General features: G+C 38.0%; 1 protein-coding gene across 3 annotated transcripts; it reads right to left on the reverse strand.

The window, feature by feature from the left end:
• Positions 1-148: 148 nt before the first annotated feature.
• Positions 149-12,415, reverse strand: LOC104100966 (uncharacterized). 3 transcript variants are annotated; one of them, XM_009608348.4, is made up of 10 exons: positions 12,258-12,415; positions 12,097-12,166; positions 3,740-3,807; positions 3,239-3,300; positions 2,340-2,421; positions 1,937-2,170; positions 1,592-1,720; positions 1,456-1,517; positions 1,262-1,378; positions 149-429 (listed from the first exon to the last, which is right to left on the reverse strand). In XM_009608348.4, coding segments are annotated over exons 1-10 (864 nt in total). In that variant the 5' UTR covers positions 12,297-12,415; the 3' UTR covers positions 149-428. The 3 variants fall into 3 exon arrangements, with proteins under 3 accessions (XP_009606643.1, XP_009606642.1, XP_070053805.1); XM_009608347.4 differs by having other exon boundaries at positions 149-435; XM_070197704.1 differs by lacking the exon at positions 3,740-3,807 and having other exon boundaries at positions 149-435; positions 12,258-12,269.
• Positions 12,416-21,576: the final 9,161 nt, after the last annotated feature.

Raw genomic sequence — 21,576 nt, forward strand, 5'->3', positions numbered from 1 at the left:
ATGGCGCCGAGAGGGGCAAAGTTAAAAAAACTCCAACAAGCATTAAACATATGAACTTTGAACTGCGGCTTTATTGTCAGTGAACACTAAGCAAGCTATGTACGAGTTTACTCGACTATGCGAATGCAATGATCAATCCAAAATACAATTGGGGAACAAAGCAAGAGAAGTTTGGAGACATTTAACTAACACAACCAAAGAGATCGGGTTTGATCAAAAGATTTACATTATTGAACAGAAATACACAATGAAGAAGAGGTTAAATAGGGAATTTGAGCAGCCAAAAGAGGACGTGGTAATAATTAAGTGAAACAGTTTTCCAGCATATGTGCATCGACCAGCTAGCAAACTTTTTGCACTAGTATGAAATCCTAGAAATTAAGCAGTCAACTAATCTTCGGTTCTACTCTGCTTCCTTGCTGGCTTCTTCTATTCCTTGCAAACAACAGAAATTTCTTTACAATTCCATAACAATGTCTTCGAAATAAAGTTGAATCTTGCAAATAAACAAAATCACACATGCATATGCGCCAGAGGCTCTAAGTGAAACCAATTGTAGCTGCGTCGGTCATATTTGCAAGGTGCAACAAGCAAAACAGTATAGTACAGGAGGAAGAATCCTTGTGTACTCAACTTTACTGAAAAATAGAAGGCAAAAGTGAAAAAAAATGAAAGAAAAGCTGGAAACCATTATCACCCACTGAAGGAAAAAAGACATTTTTTCTCGAATGAGGAAGTCCTTCAAGGGGAAATAAGTCAGAAACAAGCCTGTAGGATAATTAAAATCTCATTATTCGTATATCTTCAGGAATCGTCGAGAATAGACAGAAAAAAGAAACAACACAAAACAAAGAGAAAGAGAATCACCATCAGAAAACTATCTTTTTATTGCTTATGAGGCAGAAATCTTGCAATCGTCATACTTAAAACCTGACGACCCATATTTCCACTCATGAAGAATACATGAAAGAATCTTGATCTAACCAATAAAAAGGGATAAACAAAATACACGTCCAGTTAAGGTTTAACCTTCTGTACTACAGAACTTGAGATTTGAGTCCCAGCAAACGAGTAGTTATGACACACATACATTTACATATCAACAAAATGTTAAGAGTGAATTAAGTTGACTTTCCAGAAGTTCAGAGAGGCTGCTTTCACTAAACTGAAGAAAAGAAGCACCTAAAGCCAACATATATCATATGCATAAATAGAAAAAAATGGGAAGGACAAACGTTTGAGCACAAGACTTAAGTTTTACCAGCTTAGCTCTTCTTGGGGAAGATTGCGACTGTACAAAGGAAACTCAAAAAGAAGTATGGCTTTGAACCATTGAGGAAGATTCCCATACACTCCAGGAGGCAGCAGAATAAGAGGGCTGAAACAGTAATTATATCAATTTAACCATTTTACGTTGATAATCAGAGGAAATAGTACTGAGAACTATAAACCGACCTAGTTTTTCTCTTATATGATCTGTATGCAGCAACATTTCCAAACTTCTTGTCAGCTGATGCCTGTTTAATTAGGTATGTAACAGCATGAGTTCATGTTTATAGGCAAATGTAGTAAGACAAAGGAATGATTATACCTCAAGTAAGGGTATGCCACTAACAAAAAGAAGCAGCAAGGTAAGGAACACTGGTCCAAACACAACAAGCCATTTAGCGCCCTCCAACACCGGTGTGGAAGCCAGGAAAACTCCCCACCAAAGAAAAATCTGAACAGCAGTATAAAATGTTTAACCGGTCTAGTTAAAGGTGAAACTGGAAAAATGTGAAAACTGAAACCAAGAAAACAAGCGAGTCATCACTAGCTCTATCAGGTTGAGCCTCACGGACATCAAAACTCACAATAACTTCTACAAACTCAAACACCATAGAGGGGACAAGTCAAAGGACTTTTTTTAAATAAGAAGACAATTCAAAGGACTAACCTCACCAAAATAGTTTGGATGACGTGAATATTTCCAAAGGCCAACAGTACACCACTTTCCTCTGTTTTCTGGGGAGTTTTTGAATGCCAACTTTTGTTGGTCAGCTGTAATCTCAACCAAAATCCCAATAGACCACATAATCCAACCAATGATGTCTTGAGCCTGAAGAGGAGGCTGCTTGTCGCTTGCACTAACAACTGTCACTGGTAAACTAACAGTCCATACCCAGATTGCCTGCGATAAAAAATATGTTGTCATTCACAAAAGCAAGATATCTCATTCTGCTGTTGCCTGCGGAAGATAGTATTCATTCACCAAAGCGAGATATCTTTTTCTGCTGAGAGCACAAAACCAAAATAAAGCAAGACAACTTACAAGATGTTTGGACAAAAGAAAACAAAACCTGAAGTATCCAAAATATTGCCAGTTTTCCAAGATTGTCACGTTTGTCATCAAAACGTCTGTCCTCCCCCCACTGTAATATCCTGTTATGAAGAAGGGAAAAGACAAAGCTAATGTAAGTCTAATTTTTTTCTTTTTGTTTGAAAGGTACTATATAGACCATCCATAGATGTGAAAAGATGCTTAAAAATAAAGAAGGTATTGTAACTTGAAAATTCTTAATGTTGAGTTATCTTCACTAGGAAGTCACAAACTTTCTCTTTCTATTCAAGATTTTCAACATCACATAATTATGGAAGCTTCAAACAAACTCAAACCAGTTACAGAACTTACATGCGCACAATTCTCGATCGAGATCTTTTTAGTTCTTTTTTCTTTTGCGGGAATTTTCTCCATTGTTGGTGAGCCTGACCATACATTTTCCCTTATACTTAGCCTTCCTCACCCTAACCAGTTTTCTTTTAGCTTTCTCTACTGTTCTCCTATGTTTTCTTCTCTTCCTCCCCGGATTGTTTGTAGATCTCAAAATAACAATTCAAGTTCAGACGAGACGGAAATAGATTGGCCATATTGTAGTAGTAGCTGAGAAAACGTATTGGAAGATTTTTATAGAGGTAGTATAATATTAGGAGTACTTATCATAGTGTTCTTTTGTATACTTATTCGAACAAATGATTAAGACAATTGCACCAAAGTTGGAAAATGTTATACACAATTAGAGTATTGAAAGGATCATAATCGCATAGGGATTTTATAATTCTACGACATTGCGAGCAGGAGAATCTGGAATAAAAGGACCAATATTAGCTTCTTATTTCTTTGTAAATGATGATAATAGTTACGCAAAATAAGGAAAAAATATAGACAAGTTTAATAGTGTATAGTATATACTGGCCTTACCTCATTAATAGAAATAGCCCCAATCGAAGGCCCCATATCACTACAAGCAGAGACAAAATCACCTGAAAGACAGAATGAGCAAACAGAATAAATCTTATGCAACAATATCCTGTGCACTTTCAATTACATATTCGAGCACAATGCAGATTTCAATAAACATGAAATGACACCAATACGTGGGAAACAAAAACAAACAGCTCAAAAACTAAGTTCTCTGGTCGAATACTAGGAAGTTCTAAAGCCAATACTTCCAATTTCAACTTATTAAGAATAAATGGTCCCATTTACAAAAATGGAAATGGTTGTCCGAAGCTCCTGGTAACTGACTAACTGTACATGGGGCCTAGGGGAGAGGAAAGGAGCTCGGGGAGGTAAAGTGTTTTTTTCTGTTCTCCGTAGGGGAAGGAAAGTAAATACTGGCAAAGCCCTGGGCTGGAAATAACATTTTAACAAAATAACCAAATGTTAAATAAGTAATCACAAAATGATGCAATATCTTACCTGTCGAAAGTACCATGAACCCTTTAGTACCAAGGTCAAAATAGCAAGTACAATGAAATTTGTACTTCCTGTATCAAAATAATTGACAGGAAACTAGTTAAAAAGCATCCCCAGAAACCGGCACAATATAAGTATAAAATAAATTTTAAGTCAGAGATTGGAAGTCATAATGGAGCTGCTCCATCGAAAATACTACCATGGTGCACGATGAATGGATTGGTTAAGGTACGTAAAGTAGACATGCCTTGAGAATCTATTAGTGTAGTAGGTATCTAAAATTTATCCCCAATAATGATAACCTTGTCATGAATCTAAGGCCAAATTTTGGCATATCCCACTGTTTTAAGAGGCAACTTGTGAAGTATGAGTGAACTCATGGCGCCTATAAATAGGAAAATCGAGTCTGAATTAGTCCAATAATCGCTAAAATTAGAATCAGAAAGCTAATGCACTTGCGTGTGTGTGTGTGTATCAGTGTGCGAACGCGTCCAAAAGAATTGATTGACAGCTCTAAGAAATTGTATCAGAAAATGATTCTGCTTCACTGTTCCAGTAATTAAACAAAGATTACGATAAACAAGAAATGCAATGACACACCGTCTATAAAATACTGATTATCATGTATGATAAAGAGTGTCAGATTAACAACACTGCGTGTTATGAATCAAAATGACCAAAAGACTAAGGCTGAGGGCACATTTGGGAACTTATCAAATTACATTTGGGACCCGGGTTAGATGGAGCATATACCTATATATACAATAGGAAACATTCTATTAGGCTTAAGCTATGAACTTGGTTTATTTTATTTTCCTTAGTTTCTTAGAGGATAGATGTGGAACCTCCCTCCCTTCTCCCTTTTTTATTTCTTCTTCCCATGGAAGATTTGGTTACTTGTTTTAAGCATTTGTAATTATTTGAAGATGAACTCTTATATTGGTGTATGTGGTTCCCATTATCCATTTCAATATAATATGGGTTCACTACATTGGTGCTCTCGTTGTTCTTACTCCATGCCTCTCTACCTTTCTACCATGCATAACGCTCAATTCAACAACCTCTTCGAATCGGCGAAGGCGCTGCAAGAATTGGTGACAGTGATGCAAGAAAGTAATTCTCGTCTGATCTCTACCATTTGCCGTATACAATCACTGGTGCAGGAGGAGCTGAAATTGGACTCCATGGCTTTGGACAATGCAAAAACAGAGGAGGTCACTGTAGAAGATACAACGGACAGTACTGGGATAGTCTGTGTCGGCGACAATGATTCTGATTTGATCGCCGAAATCTCAGGCTTGCTGGACAATTCCAAGGTACCTCCTGAGATGTTGGAAAATCCCATAGCAGACTGTCTCCGGGGTATTGTGCAAGTCTTGGACACCAGGTGCTCGACATAATGTCCAATGGAAGCTACTGCCCCAAGTTCTGGGAAGTTGTTTATAATGAGCATGGCATTGATTCCACCAGCCAATTGAATGGTGATTCTGCTCTCCAGCTTGAGAGAATCACTGTCCATTATGATGACAGTAAGGGTGTTGCTGAGGTACACGATGATCTGAAGGAAATTGTTCACTACCTACGTGACCCCAAGCGTTGCACTCGTCTTCGTGATCCGTTTGTAAATACAGTATTATTTACTGGTCTCCTTGAAAGTGGTAACACTGTGTTGGCTAGAACAATAACGGTCGATGTGATTATCCGTATGTTGCTTCATTTTCCATTTGATCCCGATTCAGATGATGGACACTCACGCGATGTTGCCAAAATGTTCGATAATAGTTTTCAATCGGATCTCCCATTTATTGGATGCCCCACGAGTGAAAGTAAATTGTTTAATTGGTTCTACCTTGAAAAGAGGTTGGCAGCTGGTGACTGGTTCACAGTTAGAGTTCCTGCTTGTGGACTTTCTCATATTGCTTACTCAAGTGCCCCAGATATGTTGACGGCAGAACTTCGATCTACTTACGGTCAAATGTGTCAAGAGGACATGCCGATGGTGCGAATGTTAGTTGCAACACACTTGCTGAAGTTTGCTGCTATTGTTGCACATGCTTACCTCAAGACTGACATCATGTCAATGTTTGATTATCATACACATGATGCTAAGATTCAAGTACGCTTATTAGCCCTCAACATTCAATTTTCTAGGCCGCTAGTAAGCCTTGGAGCGAAACCTTATTCTAGAATTTGTGAGAAGACCTTAGGCTCATTGAAAGACCAATTGGACGCTATCACACCAGCGCTGGAAAAAGTTTCATATGTTTCTATTAAGAATCACGAGTTCTTGGAGTATTTAAAGAAGTTCCTGAACTGGAGGGTGCAAAGTGAAGCTATTAGAAATATTGCTAGCTTGATTGGTTGTAGTGTAAATGACCTCGTACTAGCTTTATCAACGCATCAAATTCAAGTTGGCAATGGCAAGCAACAAAAGAGGGGTGAACATTCTGTGGAGGTTAGTGAAGAAGTCTGCGGGGATGAGGTTACTGTGATTCTTGAGAATGGACAGCAAATCAGCAATATACAGGTGATCTTTTGGTTGGTGCTGATGGCATATGGTTTGAGGTGTCGGAAATACATGCACGGATATGCCACAAAGATGGAAATTCTTTCCAAACTGATTTACGCAGTAAACGAGGTACCTGGATTACAGATAACGGAGGCTTGAATGACACTGAATTCATTGACACTAGACAGAGACTCGACTACTGGTGTCACATTAAGATCTTGTCCTTTTCGGAAAAAGACCATTTGGAACCTCGTGCTACTTGGATACATACAGAGGTTCTATATGTTGTTGGGCTTCGACAAGATGAAGTCGATGCCGTGGTGTCTGTCATGAAGGTTGAAAAACCTCCTTAAGAGTTATATGCTGATTTTGGTGGATCAGACGCGCAGAATCAGGAGATTAAAGAAGTCGTTGAGTGTCCTTTGACTCACCCCAAGCTGTCTGAAGACATTGGTATCCAGCCTCTTACATAGATCGTTCTATATAGAGAGCCTGAAGTTGGCAAAATAATATTTGCAAAGACAGTTGCTCAACCTTACAAATTAGTCCAGCTTCATGCCACAAAAGCTGCTAAGAATGCTAATGTGGTCTTGTCCATTGTTTCCAATTTGAAGCTATTGGCATCAGGTGCTAGAAAAGCTATCCTTGGCATATGTGAAAATGCTAATATAATTAAGATAGGTGAAGAGGAGAATTACTTTTTGGCACAAGGAGAAGATTCACATTATAACGTTGTTCTTCCTAAGTTGTGCCGTCCAAATCTGAGGTTACTTCTTGTCATGAAAGGCCGTGAAGTTTGTTTCCATTATACCAAGGAATTATGTGGACGAAGTTAAGGTTTTAAAGCTGGATTCTGTGGACACCTTCAGTGTTGGAGATGCTTTTGTAGCTAGAAGATTGTTACAACTAGCATATGATATCTCTCTGCACCAGGATGACAACAAACTAAGAGAGGCCCTCAAGTTTAACTTTTCGTTTGACGTGCTCAAGAAATTTCATCATGTACTTTGTTTATTCAAGTGTCGTTTCTTGACTAAATTTAAATTTCAATCAGATGCACCAGTAAAGATTCTGGAAAACTTTAGCAGCATTGAGGAGGCAAATCAACTTATCATTGGCACATTTGATGTTACGCACAAATCAAGTGAAAAGAGAGTTCAAAATGCTAATGTCGCTTTGGATTCCTTGTTGAATGTTATCATCGTTATCCAGATATTTCTATATTTCCTCCGTTGGATTGACCAGGAAGACAATGATGACATTTCTCTTGTTGCAACAACTCTCGACAAATGTTTGAGTCTTGACAAATTCAGTTGTACTGTTTTGCAGCTTGACACTGCTGAGATACTCACATTGATCCACTTGAACCTTGAGGACAAGGTTCTTTTTTTGAGGGCGGAGGAATTGTTATGAATCAAAATGACCAAAAGACTAAGGCTGAGGGCACATTTGGGAACTTAGCAAATTACATTTGGGACCTGGGTTAGATGGAGCATATACCTATATATACAATAGGAAACATTCTATTAGGCTTAATGTCACAGAACCATTTTTCTGGTAACCCGTGACTACTACTCTTGCTTCAGTCCGTCCCAACAAACAAGTACAATATCGTGCTTTGGACCAAGGCAATCACACAAACTCAAAGGTTGAAAGGATAACGAAATGAAAAACACACAAAGATGGGAGGCCAAGGCCAATTTTCGGGGTTTAATTCATATACAAAAGAAGGAAATACAAGTAAAGAGATCTGCCTTCTAACAAGGCTTATACATGTGTATATATACAGAAAATGTCCACAAGCTAGGCTGGCTGTGAACCCGTCCAGCTGTGGTGCACTGCTTTGTGCTGGCATCATGTGATTTCCAGGAAAGTGTTGGCAGCCCATGTGCCAATTGACTTGTCCAGCTGTTGTGCCCCAGTTCTTGCTGGCAGACAGTTGCTCCCATGTTCACCCAGACAGTATGTGGCCCTACCCAGCTGTGCATCACATGCCCTTGCTGGCAGTGAGATGCTTCCATGATTGTCCTGGCAGACTGTGGTCCTGCCCAGTTGTGTTGTATGTGACTTTGCTGGTAGAATGTGGCCCCTAGGAGGGCCCGGACAGCCTGTCGGATTGTTGCCTCCACGTGCAAAGACCTTCTGGTCTTTGCCAGCCAAGTTTGGCTTGTGTTGCAGCCCTTTAGGCGGCAAATTTGGGCCGAAAATATGCGGGTCGGTGCACTCTCCCCCACTTGAAATGGCGACGACCGCGGCGCCACAACGGTTCAAGTAGTCGTGAACTTGATCTTCGAACGGCCCTAACGCCTCATATTTTTCCCACGATGCCCCCTTTGGCGGTTGCCCCTTCCAACGGACAAGAAATTGGGCGCTTGAATTGCCCCAACCTACTCCTTGTATCACCCGATGGTTGATAATGGTCTCGACTTCCTTGTTGACGACCGGAGGGGTTACAAAAACATTTGGTCGCCTGGATTGCCTCCGCTCCATATCACCCTTGTCTCTACAAGGTGCCTTTAACGGACTGACATGCCTCGACCCAAGCAACTTTCCAGGTTGCTTCCTTGAATCCTCCAACTTTGGAGGTGCCATGTACGAACCCATGGCAGGCGGCTTTGCCCACGGAATGAAGTCCTTACCCTTAAGGACTCGCTGTTCACAAGGAGTCAAGGCTTCGTCAATCTTGACCTCCTTAGTCTCTGTCCCCGACTGCCAAAACCGGTGCTCCCTCTTCCTTGAAGCCTTTCACGATTTGAATCGCGGACAACAGACTAACAACTTGCGGCACCCGAACTGTCGGTACCACACATGGACTCCTTGGGTCATAAATGTAGATATGGTTGAGAAATGGGCATATGAACGCCTTCACTGCATCCCAATAGTCCAGCCCCAGTACCAGATCATATATGTCCAAGGAAGCGACAAAGAAACTCACGTTTCCCTGCCAAGCTCCTAAGTTGAGTTGTACATTGCGAGCAATCCCTTTCACGTTGGTGGGTTTGGCGTTTACCGTCTTCAGTACAGAACTGCTAGGACCGAACACACGGCCAAGTGACTTAGCCTTTGCTTCGGACACAAAATTGTGTGTCGCTCCGGTGTCTACCATGATAAGGACATATTGTCCGTTCAATTGTGCATCCACGAACAGTGATCCTGGCTCCGCTGATTGGCACTCCTTGCCAATCACATCGTCGCCTAACGCGTGAACCAGTTTGACAATGTCATGCTTCCCTTGGGCGGCTTGCTTCAAAGTAGGCTTTTCGGCTACTACTGCGCCCAGTATCATGTTGCCAAGATGAGCTATGGCTGGTGGTTGTTCTTTGGCTTGTTCATCTGCTTGGATTCTTTCCGTTGTTAGCCTCCGCTCGGCCGTAATTATGGCACCGAGTTTCTTTAAAGAAGGACAATCCTTGTAGCCATGATTAGTGTCCTTGCAGATGTAACAACCATTGCGGGAACCAGCTTCCTTCCTCCTTTGGTTGTACCGGTCGCGCCAGTGCGCCTTGTTGCCTTGTTCTCTGGAATCGCGGTCAGGGGCAGCAACTTGCTTGCCCTTGTCCCGATATCCATGGTCTCCATCCGGTTGGAAGTTGGTGTCCCTTGCCTTTGTAGCTTCTGTCCTATAATCATTTAAATACTCAGCCACCGCGATAGCTTCATCGACGTCTTGGACTTGACGTCGCTGCAATTCCTGTCTGGCCCAGTCTTGAAGGCCATCAATGAAAGTGAATAGCAAGTCATCGCTTGCCAGGTTCGGAATCTGCAGGATGAGTTTAGTGAAATCCTTCACGTACTCGCTTATGGAAGTTGTTTGCCTGAGCTCTCTCAACTTCCTACGTGCCTCATTGACAACGTTTTGGGGATAGAACTGGCGCTTCAGTTCAAACTTGAACTGTTCCCAGCTCTTGATGGAGCAAGTTCCCTTTTCCATGTCGGCTTTCTTCCTTCTCCACCATAGCATGGCGGTATCGGCAAGATACATCGTCGCTTCCCGGATCTTGGCAGCCTCATCAACGATGCAAAGGTGCTCAAAGTAGTCTTCCATCTTCCAGATGAAGTTCTCTACTTCTTAAGCGTCTTGTTCGCCCCTAAACTCCTTCGGTTTTGGATCCTCGATTTTGGTCTCACGCACTATCACATGACCAGTGCCACCGGCTAACTTTACTGCCTTCAGTTGTTGCTTTAGGATCTCAATTTTCCCGTGCAACGCCGATACAGCCCTGGTCAGCTTAAGCTCAAGGTTGGTCAGTCTTTCCTTGTGCTCATAAATTGCTTGATCTATCGTCTCTTTGACTTCATCAAGTCCATCTAGAGTAGTAGACTCAAGCGAACGGAAGTTGTGTTCAACATCTCCCATGTGCCGATTTAAAGCATCTAAACCAGGTTCTGTGAGATCCATTCTCACGCTTAAGAGATTTGAGGCAGAAGCCTCACAATCTTCACCACGGCTAACCCGTTGTGGGGGTAGCTCAGGAACTGGCGCCTCACTTGTTACGGCTATGGCGGGATCTCGCACTTTGCTTGTTCCTCTCTTCTTCGATTTCTGCCGTTTTGTTGGTGACTCGTCTCTGCCACGAATGTTGTCTAAATCAACGTTATCTCCATCAGTTGCCATGGTCGATTAACCTCGCTCTGATACCAATTGTCACAGAACCGTTTTTCTGGTAACCCGTGAGGACAGCAAGATAGCCTGACTACTACTCTTGCTTCAGTCCGTCCCAACAAACAAGCACAATATCGTGCTTTGGACCAAGGCAATCACACAAACTCAAAGGTTGAAAGGATAACGAAATGAAAGACACACAAAGATAGGAGGCCAAGGCCAATTTTCGGGGTTTTAATTCATATACAAAAGAAAGAAATACAAGTAAAGAGATCTGTCTTCTAACAAGGCTTATACATGTGTATATATACAGAAAATGTCCACAGGTAGCTAGGCTGGTTGTGGACCCGTCCAGCTGTGGTGCACTGCTTTGTGCTGGCATCATGTGATTTCCAGGAAAGTGTTGGCAGCCCATGTGCCAATTGACTTGTCCAGCTGTTGTGCCCCAGTTCTTGCTGGCAGACAGTTGCTCCCATGTTCACCCAGACAGGATGTGGCCCTACCCAGCTGTGCATCACATGCCCTTGCTGGCAGTGAGATGCTTCCATGATTGTCCTGGCAGACTGTGGTCCTGCACAGTTGTGTTGTATGTGACTTTGCTGGTAGAATGTGGCCCCTAGGAGGGCCCGGACAGCCTGTCGGATTGTTGCCTCCACGTTCTGGTCTTTGCCACCCAAGTTTGGCTCGTGTTGCAGCCCTTTAGGCGGCAAATTTGGGCGGAAAATATGCGGGTCGGTGCATTAAGCTATGAACTTGGTTTATTTTATTTTCCTTAGTTTCTTAGAGGATAGATGTGGAACCTCCCTCCCTTCTCCCTTTTTTATTTCTTCTTCCCATGGAAGATTTGGTTACTTGTTTTAAGCATTTGTAATTATTTGAAGATGAACTCTTATATTTGTGTATGTGGTTCCCATTATCCATTTCAATATAATATGGGTTCACTACACTGCGGTTCACTGATAAAAGAGCACTTACCAAATCTCAAAAGAATAGCCCCATTCCACACCTCCCCTCAACCAAAACATAGGAGAAAACAAGAGCAGAACAATACCAGAAAGTTGTACAAGAACGAAACAACGTGTCTTTCCAGGCCATTAAAGTTTAAGTCAGTAATGAACCTTTCATTGAATTCAAAAAATCCTAAGTATTATATTCTTTTCAATTTGTACAAGGTAAAAATTCATGAACTTGAAAGAGAAAATTCAAAGAAACATCAAGATAAGGTGATGAAGATATAATAATAGTTACCCGCAAAGTCAGTAACTTTATCAAACTTGAGGAGTGCTGTGATAACGAAAAATATAAACTGATAACCCAACTGCAAAACAATTAAGAAAATATCATATCATCAGGAGAGAGTGCTCCTATAGAAACAAACAAGGAAGAAGAAGGGAAAAGGAAGTTGTTACGGTAACAATGGCAGTGAGGCCCAAGAAATTGGAGTCCATTACTGTCCCCTTTCCTCTTCCAACCTCAACCCAACTACCTTTGCCTTACCGCCAGTGTAATTGATTTCGCTTTATTTATACCGTGTTGTTCAATGAAATCATCACTGTCGTATAATTCCTTACTTACTGCGTCACCACTTGGGTTGTGTGGTTAATATTTGTTAATTTGTTATGCTAACCTTTTTTCTCAAAAGTAACTTTCAATTTTTATTTGACTAATTAATTTGAAAAGCACTCTAAACATCAATTAATTTTTTTATCAAACTTTTAAATTTTAAGTGTATTTTTCTCAAAAATACTTTTCAAAAAAGTAATTTTGAAAATAAGCTACTCTTTTTCTGTTTTTACTTCTCCTCAAAAGCATTTTATTTTCTTTCAAAAACTTGATCAAACACTTTCACTTTTAAAAAAAAAAAAAAATACTTCTAAGATGAAAAAAATTGGCCAAACAAGCTATTAGACTGTGAACACATTACCGCCATTATATGTGTGTGCAATTATGAAATTCGTTGCCAAAGTACAAAACTTATATGTGTACGCAATTATGAAATTCGTTGCCAAAGTACTTTAAGTTTTGTACTCATTAAATGATTCTCATCATTCCTCATTTCCTCTTTGTAATGTAAACATTTTCCTCTTCCTTTAATACATTATAGATGTATTTAACTCATGTCAGGAATAAATTAATTAACTAATAATTTATTACGTAATTGTTTGAAAGAAAACCTTTTTGAATTTGTTTGAATCCTACGGACAAATTAATTAAAATTCTTAGGAGGTTGTACTGATAGAGAGAATGGTGTTAAACATACTCAATGTACGATTACGTGAGTCAAATTCCAATTAATTTTGAAAGATTAGTCGATAAAGGCATGTCATATATTAAAAGGCAACAAATAATCCTAAGAAATCACAATACTTATTACAAGCCAAATAAAAATGGAAAGAAACATAACTAACTAAATTAGTACTGTTATAAAATATAACTCAAAGTAACAATATGTAACAAGGAAAAACAAGCTAAGAGATATATAGAGAAAGAAATGAGAGATTCTTATTTCTTCTTCAATTGTGTGTATTTTTCTATCTATTACAAAGCTTATATATATGCATGAAAAGTGAAGAAAATATGTCATTGAATATGTCATTAAACATAGAAAATATGTCATTGAATATGTCATTAAGCATTTGAGATGAAGATCATGGAGGAAGAGTAGACATCCGCCATAATTTGATATTTCTTATAACACTTCCCCTTGGATGTCCATAGATAATGTGTCTCGTTAAAACCTTATTAGAAAAAAAAATCCTAGTGAAGGAAAAAGAGTACACATGTTTAGGAATACTCTTTTTGGTTGCCTCATTAAAAATCTTGCAAGGAAAACCCAGTGGGACAAAACCTTGTAAGGAAAAAAGAGTACACCGCGTATTAATTCCCCCTGATGAGAGCATCAATTCACATTCTTGAGCCTTCGCATCCCAATCTTGTACACTAGTTTCTTGAAGGTTGATGTCGGTAGAGATTTGGTGAACAAATCAGTCATATTATCACTTGAACGGATCTGTTGCACATTGATATCACCATTCTTTTGAAGATCATGTATGAAAAATAACTTTGGTGAAATGTATTTTGTTCTATCTCCTTTTATGAATTCTCCCTTCAATTGAGCTATGCATGCTGCATTGTCTTCATACAAAATTGTGGGTAGTTTGTCACACTTCAAATCACATTTGTCTCGAATTAGGTGTATTACAGACCTCAACCATGTACATTCTAGACTTGCTTCATGAATAACACTTATCTCAACATGATTAGATGAAGTAGCCACGATTGATTGCTTAGTCGATCGCCAAGATATTGCAGTGCCTCCACATGTAAACACATAACAAATTTGAGATCGAGCCTTGTGTGGGTCAGATAAATACCCAGCATCGGCATAACCAACAAGATCGAGACTGCAATCATTGCCATAAAATAAGCCCGTATCGGTAGTCCCTTTTAGATACTGCAATATGTGTTTGATTCTATTCCAATGTCTCCTTGTAGGAGTAGAACTATATCTTGCTAAGACATTAACTAAAAAAGTTATGTCAGGCCTTGTAGTGTTAGAAAGATACATTAGTGCACCAATTGTACTAAGATATAGTACTTCAGGACCAAGAAGCTCTTCATTCTTTTCTTGAAGTCGGAGCGGGTCCTTATTCACATCAAGTGATCGAACAACCATCGGAGTACTTAATGGATGTGCTCCATCCATGTAAAACCATTTCAATACCTTTTTCTACGTAGACAGATTGATGAACAAAGATTCCATTTGCCAAATATTCAATTTGCAAACCGAGACATAATTTTATATTTCCGAGATCTTTCATCTCGAATTCCTTCTTTAAATAATCAATTGCCTTTTGGAGTTCTGTAGGAGTTCCAATAAGGTTTATGTCATCAACATATACGGCAAGTACAACAAACTCCGATGTTGTTTTCTTTATAAAAACACATGGACAAATGGAATAATTTATATAACCTTCCTTTAATAAATATTCACAAAGGCGGTTATACCACATTCTTCCTGATTGCTTTAGACCATACAAAGATCTTTGCAATTTGATTGAAAATATTTTCCTGGACTTTGAATTATGTACGTCAGGCATTTTAAATCCCTCGGAAATTTTCATATATATCTCATTATCAAGTGAGCCGTATAGGTAGGCTATAACCACATCCATTAAATACATGTCAAGCTTTTTATGGACAACAAGACTAATAAGATAACGGAATGTTATAGCATCCATAACAGGAGAATACGTCTCTTCATAATCGACACCAGGCCTTTGTGAAAATCCTTGTGCAACAAAGCGTGCCTTATATCTTTGTACCTCATTTTTCTCACTTCTTTCACGTACAAAGACCCATTTATAGCCAACAGGTTTAACACCATTAGGTGTTTGGACTATGGACCTAAAAAAATTCACGTTTCGCAAGTGAATCCAACTCAGATTGGATTGCTTCTTGCCATTTTGGCCAATCACGTCTTTGTCGACATTCTCCAACAGATTGAGGTTCAAGATTCTCATTATCTTGTATAATGCTAGATGCAACATTGTATGAAAATACATAATCCACCATTATATTCAATCGATTCAAATTTGTCTCAATATCGATTGGATTTATTGATAGTTTCTTATTTTCTTGAGTCTCGGGCTCATCGATATCCTCATAAATTTCAGGATTGGTTAAATCATGGGTTTCTTTATGAGACTCTTTCGTAGTGTCATCTTGATCATTTATTTTCCTTTTTCTAGGATTTCGATCCTTAGAACCCAATGGTCTGCCACGCTTTAGGCGTGTTTTTGACTCATTAGCTATGACACTAGAAGATTTTCCAACAGGGACATCAATACGGATTGGAACATTCTCTGCAGGGATATGTGATTTCATTATCCTTTCAGATCCGTAAATGCATCTGGCATTTGATTTGCTATTTTTTGCAAATGGATAATCTTTTGCACATCTTTTTCACAAATAGAGGCACGTGGATCAAGATGAGATAATGATGGATTTTTTCACGAAATTTTACGTTTGATTTCACCAATTTCTCTCCCTAATTTTGGAAAAAATGCCTCATCGAATCGACAATCTGCAAATCGAGCAGTGAACAAATCTCTCGTTAATGTTTCGAGGTAGCGAATAATGGAGGGCGATGCAAACCCAACATATATTCCTAACCTTCTTTGGGGACCCATCTTGGTGCGATATGGCGGTGCTACAGGCACATATAGGACTGGCAAGTGGGTCGGTCCCGGGCCTAAACGGGCCAAGTGGGCCGGTCCAAACGGTCCCGGTCCCAAATTAAACGGGCCTAAACGGGCTTTTTGTATGGACCGACTCGGGACCGGGACTGTTTGGTCCCGGGCTAAACGGGCTAAGTGGGCCCAATATTTATTTTTTTAAAATTAAATAGATATTAGAGACAAAAGGATGTTAAAAAAAATATCTAAGGTAATACTTTGTAAATTTTATTATAGAATTGTGACCTAAATTTTATTTAACATCCTAAATTTTAATATTCAATATTTAATATCGAATATATATAATATATAAGATGTATATATAGTATAGTATATATATTAAATGTATATATAATATAAAGTTACTGATGAAAAACTTCGTAAAAAAATTATTAATTTAGCTGATAGTTCAAGTTCTAGTTTTGCAAAACCTTTTGAAAAAGAATTTGAATATTCCCCGCCTTATTCTTTACTGGAGGTTAATAACCGTCTTTTAAATAAAAATGCAACTCCAACAAGGGATTGAAAGATTACTCCTATTCAGAGATCGGACCAGCTAGAAATCGTACTGCATCTCTACACATAATTTCTACTAAAATAGGTGATAAACCTGTTGAAAGGGTAAGCAAGAGATTGACAGCTTATTACAAAAGGGTTTGATAAAACCCCACGTTCCTTTTCAGCTATGTTATTAACATAAAAAGCATGGTATATATAAGATAGATATGAAATATTCGACATATATATATATATATATATTCGATAAGCTATATATACATCTTATATACTATATATAAGATGTATATATAGTATAGTATATATATTAAATGTATATATAGTATATATATAAGCTATATTCGATAAGCTATATATACATCTTATATACTATATATAAGATGTATATATAGTATATATATATATATATATATAGTATAGTATATATATTAGTTTAAAGACAAAAATATTGTAAAGAGGTATGCCTTGTAATTTTATTATAGCATTAAAAAATATGGCAATATTTTTCTTAGTCTTCATCCCCTATGGAATGAGCACAACAAGGTGCTAATACCACCATTGAGAAGAAAAAGAAACTAATCAAGATGTGCCAAAATATAAGTTACATAATACATACTAATTTTTGTTCATACAAGTTACATGGTATCTCTTACAAACTTCATAAATCTATCAAGGTCCGGAGGAATTTTCGTTGGTAGTGGCGGAAAAGTTGCTTGGTCATCGCCACTTCCGGGCGAAGCAACATCCTCCGCAAGTTCAGCTAGCATTTCTTTGTAAGCTTCGTCTTCATCTGGTTGTGATTCAGCAAGTCCAAAATTTCTTCTTTCCGACCGGATCCAATCTCTGAAAAGTATTGATTTTTCCAAACTCTCCCCCATAGACGCTCTATAATCACCGAGTTAAAGTCTTGCTTGACTGAAAGCGCTCTCTGATGCCACTGTTAAAGCTTAAATAGTTAAATGTCTCGGGCCATCCTTGAAAGAACCGAAAAGTATTTTTCTTTGTCCTTCCACCATTCCAAAAGATTAAAGGAACCGTCGGGATTTACTTCCTCAATTCCCTACGACAAATAAACTTCAAGCTCATTTAGTTGTGAAAAATCACTACTACTACAACCTTGAGAATCCCTAAACCCCGTCCAAGCACTAAGTGCTCTTACTCCCGCAGTTCTTTTAGATGATTGAGAATCAGAAGAAGAATGAGTTGGAACATTTGGTCTAGCATGATTTAATGCAACTTAATAAGTATTAAAAATAGTTTGAGCATTTATTCTAATTGAGGCTATTGTTTCCGGAAGTTGAGACAATTCCTCATTTTTAAGTGCTAAACCATTATAAACAGTTTCATACCAAAAATGAGGACCTCCTAATTTCATACAAGGATTTAACAAAGCAGAAACACCATAAATAAGGGGAATAGGGAAAAAAAATATTTTTTAAACTTTTTTCTCATAGAATCAATAGCAAGTTTATAAATTTCCCCACCCTCTGGAAAATGAGCAAACAAATTTGCAAGTTCTGCAATATAAACTAAACAGTTAGAAATAGTAGGATAATATTGCCCAGAAAATTTATTTGTAGCAATATAAAATTTTTCTAAAAATTTTACAAGTATTTTAACATTAGCCCAATCCCCATTTGTAAGGTGCTCATCATCATCACTTACATGTGCATTAAATATTGAGTTTATGGGGTTTCTATATTCATATGCAACAACCAAACTTTCATACATGTAATTCCATCTAGTTGGACAAGGTTTAGGAACCTTTCTTTCTCTTAGGCCAAATTCATCGCATCTTTTAAAATATTCTCTAAGCCTACTTCTACGGTTTGAATAAAAAGCCAGTTAAGAGCCATTTTAACCTTTTCAATTTCAATATTTAAAATTCTCATACCATCACCCATAATTAAATGGTAAATATGACAAATACATCTAACATGAAAAATATCACTAAATGTAGGATTTAGCGTAGTGGTAAGCAAGGCTATAGCATTTGTGTTACTAGTAGCATTATCAATTGAAATTGATATTATTTTATCACTAATGCAAAAATATCTACAAATGTCTATAACTGTGCTAGCAATAAACTGCCATGTGTGACGTGAATTAATTATTCTATAAGAAATAATGCGCTTTTGCATTATCCAATCCTCATCAATCCAATGACTGATAACAGTAAGGTAATCACAGTTGTTACCACTTATACCAATATCAGTTGTAATAGCAACACGACAATTTATATGAGTAAATAAATAGCGCAAATATTATTCATATTCATGTTTATATTTATAAATATCGCTCTTTACGGTTGTGCGAGGAAAACCTTTATAAGTAGGATTAAAAAAATTTCTAATATAATGCACAAAGTTAGGATCAGAAGAAAAACTATAGGGTAAACACATAATAGTTACCATTTTTGCCAATTCTTTTCGATCTTTTTTTGGATCATAATATAAAATACTACCGGTAACAGTGTTAATTCCTGATTAAAATTGATTTGAACCGGTACTAGGGTCAACCTGACTAGGAGTAGGTAGACTTTTCCCCTCGACCAAAGCTTTCAGACGAAGATATCTCACTTTATCTTGAGGGTGTTTCATTATTTTCTGGAATTAGTTGAGTAAAAAATGCCAAACGGGAGATGTTTCCGTCCGTTTGTTAGGTTGTCTAGAAAAAGTAGGGGTAGTAACAGGAGTATCAAATGGGGCATCATCTGGATTAGCAGGGTTACCACTAGTTGGGTTAACATCAGGAGCAAGACTAGTTGGTGTATCATCATCCGGTTGAGTTTCATCAAAATCTATTTTCTCGTCATCATTTTCATCAATAGTTGGATTAGAATAAAGAGCATTCATTAATTCATGGTCTAATTGTTCACCAGATCTAATATTATGGCAAAATTGACTTTCAGTAAATTGTAATAAACTATTATCGCTATCGAGAATAGCACGTGTAGGACGTATATGGAGTTTGGTTCGGGGAGCCCGGGGCAGTGGGGGAGGAACAGATTGAGCACTACATTCGTCACTCTTAAATTTTTCCTTATTTTTACCAAATTTTTTTTTAAGGAAGCCATCTTAATTAATAAAGTAGTAGAAAATAAATAAAACAAAAAAAATTATAATATTAAAACTTAAGAGTTGGAACGAATTTACCGAATTGACGAACAACTTGTTGGAAATTGATTATCGTTGAAGACTTCAATTCACCAACTTCACAATTGTTTCACAAATTATAACAATAAAGTAAGCAATAGTAGCAATTATAGAAGAAAATTAGAAAGAGATTGTGATAGATTGATAATTTTGTAAGAAAAAATGAAAGAATTATGGGGTATTTATAGTTGAAAATAGGGAAAAAGTGTAATTATAAAAAGTTTGGGATTAAAACAAAGTTGGGGGGGTTAAATGGCTATTTTTTAAAATAAAAAAAATAGTCGTTGGGACCGTTTTGCCCGCTAAGGGACTGGGCCGGTCCCAGGCCCAATTCATGGGACCGGCCCACGAGACCGGCCCAGGCCCGCTAAAATCGGGCCAAACGGTCCTGGCCCGTTTAGCCCGTTTGGCCCGGGCCAGTTCCGGGCCTGGACCGACCCACTTGCCACCCTTATATACAGCATATCCAAAAATTATTAGATGGGATATATTAGGTTCATGACCCAAAACTAATTGCAATGGGGAATATTTATGATAATTTGTCGGTCTGGGACGAATTAGCATTGTTGCATGCAAAATGGCATGACCCCAAACAGAAGTGGGTAATTTCGTTTTCATGAGTAACAGTCTTGCTATCAATTGCTGACGTTTAATCAAAGACTCTGCAAGGCCATTTTGAGTGTGAACATGAGTTATAAGATGTTCCAATTTTATCCCAATTAATAAGCAATAATCATTAAATGCTTGGGATGAAAACTCAGAGCATTATCAAGTGGAATAGACTTAATTGGATTATCGGAAAACTGTGTCCGTAATCGAATTATTTGTGCCATTAATTTTGCAAACGCCAGGTTGCGAGATGACAATAGGCACACATGAGACCATATAGAAGATGCATCTATTAGGACCATAAAATATCTAAACGACCCACTAGGTGGGTGAATAGGTCCATAAATATCCCCTTGTATACGTTCCAAAAATGCATGGGACTCAATCCCAACCTTTGTTGGTGATGGTCTAATAATCAACTTGCCTTGATAACAAGAAGTGCAAGAAAACTCATTATTTAAAAGAATCTTTAAATTCTTTAATGGATGCCCATTTGAGTTCTCTAAAATTCGTCTCATCATAATTGATCCAGGATATCCCAACCGATCATGCCAAAGTACAAAAGTATTAGAACTAGAAACCTTTTGGTTTACGATAGAATGTGCCTCAATTGCACTAATTCTTGTCCAATCCAGGCCACAAGATAACGATGAGAACTTCTCAATAAATCTTTTCTGGTCAGAAACATTCTTGGTAACGATGAAATATTCGAGATTATTCTCATCTATTGTCTCAATATGAAATCCATTTCGACGGGTATCTTTAAAACTCAACAAGTTCCTCTTGGACTTGGAGGAGAACATTGCATTCTCTATGATAAGTATTGTTCCCTTAGGCAGAGTTATATTAGCTCTTCCAGAGCCTTCAATTAGATTATTACTACCAGAAATTGTAGTAACATCTGCCTTACACATACTTAAATGAGAGAAATATTTCTTCTATTTGAATATTGTATGTGTTGTACATAAATTAATTAAGCAAATATTTTTACAATTGAACTTTGATCCAAGTTTGCTTTGAAAGATATCCATATTTGCTTCCCATGGTTTGACATACAAAAGAAGTATATGAATAAATATTAGTATTTTTAGAGAAAAAGAAAAAGAAAAAGAAATAAAGTTAAACCAATAATTCAATAGTGACCTTTTAATGCATTTTCTAGCAAATTCTAATTATTATACAAATAATTACGCAGCAAAAATAATACAATT

Source organism: Nicotiana tomentosiformis, chromosome 3 (genome assembly GCF_000390325.3).
Source record: "Nicotiana tomentosiformis chromosome 3, ASM39032v3, whole genome shotgun sequence".
Lineage (NCBI taxonomy): Eukaryota > Viridiplantae > Streptophyta > Magnoliopsida > Solanales > Solanaceae > Nicotiana > Nicotiana tomentosiformis.